The 6,250-nt window shown below is 34.9% G+C and overlaps 1 protein-coding gene across 1 annotated transcript; it reads right to left on the bottom strand.

Moving 5' to 3' along the window:
* Positions 1–351: 351 nt before the first annotated feature.
* LOC112523926 (mechanosensitive ion channel protein 6-like) lies at positions 352–4,863 on the bottom strand. The gene is made up of 6 exons (XM_025133598.1): positions 4,587–4,863; positions 1,912–3,595; positions 1,620–1,743; positions 1,155–1,448; positions 726–928; positions 352–637 (listed from the first exon to the last, which is right to left on the bottom strand). The coding sequence occupies exons 1-6, from the start codon at positions 4,861–4,863 to the stop codon at positions 352–354; spliced, it is 2,868 nt and encodes a 955-aa protein (XP_024989366.1).
* Between the last annotated feature and the right edge of the window lie 1,387 nt (positions 4,864–6,250).

Genomic DNA, 6,250 nt, shown 5'->3' with positions numbered 1-6,250 from the left:
CCGAATTTTCACTGTAAAAACACTGTAAAGATTACCTTCATAACATTTGTGAAGTTTCAAGTGTAAAAAAGTGGTCTTACAAAAACAGAATGGTCTCACGTGATCCAAGTTTATATATATATATATATATATATATATATATAGACACACATTCATGCCATGGTCATAAACTCTTCTATATCAAACCTCACCCTGCAGAGATATCGATCGATCATTTGCAAGGTTCCATCCCTCTTGTGGCGGCTCTTTTTAATTCACTCGATATATAGTTTAAGAGCCAAACACTTGGTTAGCTTCCACATTCTCCATGAGCCTCATTGCGATTAGTCATATCGGCTTCGACTTTTTGGCTCAATTCGTCGGTCCCCATGTCGATGGAACACGGTTGGTGGTGGCTGGAGGCATGCTTCGGATGTTGATATCGAGTGGATACGTTCGGTATTCGATGTCGAGTTCTTTGAAGATCCGATTCATCTCCTCGATAATCGTTCCCCTTCTCTTCAATCTTTCGGTTATGTCTTGATAGTTCATTTTATGCTGCACCCAAATCGATAACTTTTGTGTGTTTAAATCTTGCATATCCATAGTTAACACAATTGGATCGGGGTACCAATGATCCTTGTTATTTTCAACAAAGCTGCAGGTGGATAACAAAATGTGTATATATATCAACGAATAATTAAATTCAGAAGTTAAATAAACGATATGGGTCGTGGTCGTCGTACTTGAGTATTCGTTGTTTGATGATCGCGATCTTATCTAACGGTGTACTGACATGGATCAAGAAGTCGATTGCATCTGCCATATCAGGACTACGATAGAAGTTGCCGATGGATCGTTGCAGAAGAACACTGTTCGGATAATAGATCTTCTGATTATCGGCTCTAAGAAAAATTGTGTTCAAAATATTCATCTCCTCCACGATCATCTGGAAATCCAAGTTAAAAAACACATAAACTTTATGCAGAATCACAAATATCATGACACTAGTGATTAAGTTATTAATGATGAATATACATGAGTATTCATTATGAATAAGTGTTCATTCATAATGAATAACCACGGCTATGGTTCTCTTTATTTATATCTTCAGTCAGTGACATATATAAGCAACTAATATTTCTAAACTTTCGTGATAAGAGTTTATTTAATACCTGAACTCCGTCAATTTCGCAACGATCACCGACATCAAAAGGGTGCATTACGAATAAGAAGATGATGGATTCGAATATGTTTTTGCAAGTATTACCGAATACAAACGTCACCACAACAATCTGAGAGCTTATAAGAACGATAACTTTTGTTGTCGCGATGTTTAGTATCACAAGGCAAATGATCAAAACGGCAATTCCAACCAACACGTTCACCATCCGATGCAGTTTGTTGACCGCAGTTTTCGTATCATTTAGCGTCAAGGCAAGTGCTTTCCGTTCTCGAAAAACATTAACCTGTAAGAATGAATATCGAGACCATACAACTTATGTATAACATCCATTTACGAAACGTAAATATCACGAAAACCAACTATTAAATCGTTATTCATTGTGCATTTTCATTATTCATGATCCCAATATTCATTTATGAATAATTATTTCATGAATTAAACTTTGAACACTTACCACCCAATTCTTCAAGGCTCTCTTGCCAACTCTTTCATCTTCAGGTGATCCTACCAACAAAGACATGGTTTTCACAGCCTCATCTTCTCTCAAAAACCTCATTAAATCATCCAAATAGATGTATCTGAAACAAAAAGAAACCCTAAACTCAAAACCCTAAACCCTTTCATACTCCGAGTTTTCTGACTCATTTTATGAATGATATTTGTTTGTTTAAAAAAAACCCTAAACTCTGAACCCTGAAAACGCGTTTGTTTCTATATCGTTAAAAATCATACTGCAATTAACTTACTTGGATCGACGCCTGGTGACGTTCATGAAAATCTTTCTTGCAGCACGTTTGGCTTCGATTTCACTTCGGATTTCTGTCCCTGTTTCATCATCGTATGTGTCATGTAACTGCTCATCCAATGTTGTCAAAGATCCATGACGAATGATTCTCATCAATCTCTTCATGTTCCATGCGGACACGTTATCAGGATTCATTCGATGCAAATGATCGATGGTTAACGCTTGATCTTTCCCTTCGTGTTTCGAACACCCCAAATGTCTGGTACTAACACCTCTCGAAGTCTGTACCCTTCCGCTCCCGATTACCCTCCCACTAGTCCTTGCTTTGAACGAAAACGTCCCAACGTCCGAACCACCTTGCACACCGTCGGGCCTCCATACCCTCCTCGACATCGTCTTCTCGACTAACTGATTGTTTTGGATCTCGACCAACGGAGGCCCAGAGAGCGTCTCGATTACGTATTGATTAAACAAAGCATCTTGAATCCTGTCGAAGAATTTGTTCACGTGAAAAGTAGATGCGAGAACTTTAACGATGAGGGTTTTGACAAGCCATAACGAGGTTGCTACAAACATACACACCAAGAACTTGTTTATGAGCTCAAGGAAGTAGATATGGCGCTCTTCAACCGTCTTGTTGAACATCGAGTTCCAAGTGATCAAAACCAAACCTAACCAGATACAATTCTGGACGATCGCACGAACCCCGTATACGAAATACAAAAGCCGTTTTCGAAGAAGGAAGTTTCGTTCGATAAAGAAAACAACGATTCGGATAACCCAACCCGAAACCAATCTTCCACATATCAAAATCAGCACCAAAACCTCCCATTGCCATATAAAAAGCCCACGAAATGTTCTTTGTTTCCATTTTGAAAACCTGAAGGTGCCAATCAATATTGTCATGATCAACACAAGACTAATCCATTGAAGAATGGTGTATGCATCAAGTTTAGTATGCTTCAAATCATCAGGATTATCTTCATCAAAAAGAAAATCTTCCTCATCGTCGTTTTCGATTCTACTGGAAACATGTCCGACCACCGTCGGTGTGTAGCCGCCGCCTGATTTTGGCATAGGGCTGGAATACATGGGAATGTCCGGTGGTGGATCCATTAATCTCGACTGTTGAGTTTTTGTTCTTGCCAAAGTTGCTCTCCGCTGAAACGATGTGCATTTCAATACCTCACCGCCGATGCCACCAAATTCATTATGATCATGGATATTGATACTGCTACCGGAATTGCTTGTTCTTCGTCTCTGACGTTGTTGAGCTTGTGACCCAACCTCGGCTTCTTCGTCGTCATCGGATGATCCTCCTTTGGCGTCTTCTAAATCATCGGTTTCCACCGACTGCTTCGAATCAGAAGTCCGATGATGGTGATGATGATGGTCACTTGCATTGATGCATTCGTTATTGATGACACCTCTAACAGGACTATCGGTTAACAAATCGTTAAACTTCTCGCTAGAATTACCATTCTTCCAAAACTCGTAGCTAAGGTTACGTAGAAGCCTCGTACGACCATCGTCTTCCTTAATAAACCTGTCGTCGCCATTGTCGATTTTCACGATGACGTCGCTGTGGCTTCCGGTGGCTGTCGGAGAGACCTTGGGAAGTTGTTCATAATCATTGGATTCTCTACCATTATCCATTGGGATTACTACTATCTTGAAAACAAAATCTGAAAGGAAATGAATCAAGATCGAATGGGTTGGAGAAATCCAGAGCAAACAGATGTATACATTTCTTATGATATGAAATATACAATCTTGCAATTGCTCTGGATTCTAACCATTCTGGAAATGGCCTTTTACACACCAAAACGATTTGGATTTTGGTTTTTAGATTGAATTAATGTTACGAGAAATAAAACCAGAAGTTCCAATTTGGAATTAAGTGGATGATTCTACACCAACGGTTGGGACATCCATGTCCGCAGGTATATATATCTCATATGGATATAAAAAGAAATTACATGCACGTGTTCTTACCCTATATATCTCATATGATACTTGTGCTTGTTTACTTCTAGTTGTGATATTCTTAACCAAATCTCTAAAAAAAGTATTTTGTAAGGGTGAGGATATATGCATCCCTTCTTATCGGTAAAGTGCATCTCTTTCTACCCCTTAGGTCAAAGTCAATTAATAATTTTTTTTCTATTAATTTTTTTTAAAATTTATGTCTTATAAAATTTTATTTTATAACTTTTTTCACCATTATTTTCTAATTTTATTTTTCTAAATTTATGTTTTATAATAAATTTTTGCCAACTAACTATTTCTAAATTAATTCAAATAACTATAAAATTATCTTAGTTTTTATAATTGTATTGTTAACGTTTTAATTAATTAATAATCTATATATGTATTTTTTTAAATAAATATTTAAAGCTAAAAAAATAAAATAATTTAATACAAAAAAGATCATCAAAATAAGTTAATTGATAAATCAACAAATAAAGTACAAAAAGTTTGAAAATATTACAACTCAATCAAGTGAAATAAATTTCGTAGTAAGATTACTAGATAACAGTTACTCGTATTTATTTATTCGGGTCATGTACGGAGTAGCCCATGCGGTTGAGCAATCATATTTGATACGAAACCAATTTGGCACGATAGAAAGCATCCGTTGATCTTCTGCCAAATATATTTTGACGTAATGATTACCGTTAACGTACCCAATTGTAAAAGCAACATGTTCATACCACGACGGAGGACTAGATCGAAGTGGAAAAAATGTCAGACTACCTATAGTTGTTAAAGAATGTAGTATCACATTGTATCTTGAAGCAATCAACAAGCCCGTTTCAAAAACATTCATCCGATGCTCATTTGGTGCAAATGAGTCCAGCCCAAAGAAGTTTAAGGAGTTATAAAACTGACGATATAGTTCAATACCATACACCTCGAGATATTCTGTCTTGTACATGTTTAACTCCTCCATTAAATCATATCGAATAGACGGCCATTCATCTTCGTGCAACCGAGACAAACGACTATCGCTTGAAATCCACAGCTTCCATCGCCTTTTATATCTTGTACTTATGTGATGTAAAGATGTAAATTATTTAAAAATTGATTAATACATTGAGATAAAAAAAATTAACTTGCATGAACTACGTTACGTACCTGCAGGATGTAAAGATGAAAAATAATTGGAAATTGATTAATGTATGGATGTGCATAATTTTTTTTGATCGAAGTATAAACTATGTCTCGCTTGTTGATTGTTCGCCAAAACATTAATCTCCACAAATGTTGACGCGTCTCGACAACTATGCCTATGAGGTTCTTGAGTTAGTGGGTCGACACGACTTTTTTTTTTGGCAACCTTACTCTTCAATAAGAGATGACCACTAGTTGTTGTATGAACAGTCGGTTCACAAATACGAGTTGTCCAAGGCGCGATTATCTCTCTTATTTTTCTTAGAAAACTGGACTTCATTGATCTCGACTGTTTTTTGAAGTTCTCAGTAAACATTTACACTTCATTATCACAACAAATATCATCATCTTCCATGGAAAATCAAGTTTCATTCAAAATCTGTCAATTGATTCAAGTGGAATAGATTGGCTTGCATTGAAATAATATATCTGTTCATATGCACATGGTAACTCGTAACATCTACGCAATTGACATTTACAATTTTCTGAAACTAAGTCAATATCTTTTGACCGCTCAAATTCTTTGAAGATTATATCCAACACATGCAATGAAACAAAACCATGTAGCTGGTGGAAGTGTGGTTTGTTATATCGATGCTTGACGACCTTTTTGCTCTGTTGGAAGCTTGCTTTGATTGACCTCTAAGCTTATGTTTTCAAAAAAAAATTCTATATATTTTTATTATAACAATATTGTTTTTTATAAAAAAAAAAATAATACACTTTAAGATAATTTATATTTGAATTTTTAATTAAAAACGACGAGTAATTATCTGAATTTTTAGAGATTGTTGAAAACTGATGAAATTATTATTTGAATATTCAAAAACTTAAATAAGAATTGATTAGTTACTTTTTTAAGTTTTAAAGTCGGAAAAAAATGATGGATTATTTTCTGAATTTTTAAAATTGCAGAAGGATTAATAATATATTCTATGAAAATATAGATAAAATGAAAAATAAGAATTTGCATATGAATTTTTTAAGTCTTTATTTGATTTTTATAAGGACAAACTATACGACTATATACATATGGTTAAAATTTGTAAAATTATAAAAATAAATGATATATTATTTTTTATAAATAACAATACTTATTGTCTTTCCAATTTATTGATTTTAAATTTGATTGGTATATAATACAAATAAAAATTATAATTACTATA

The sequence above is a fragment of the Cynara cardunculus genome (assembly GCF_001531365.2).
Source record: "Cynara cardunculus var. scolymus isolate 2C chromosome LG 12, CcrdV1, whole genome shotgun sequence".
In the NCBI taxonomy this organism is placed as follows: domain Eukaryota; kingdom Viridiplantae; phylum Streptophyta; class Magnoliopsida; order Asterales; family Asteraceae; genus Cynara; species Cynara cardunculus.
The sequence above is the reverse complement of the archived record's forward strand: the minus strand, read 5'-3'. Positions and strand labels throughout refer to the sequence as shown.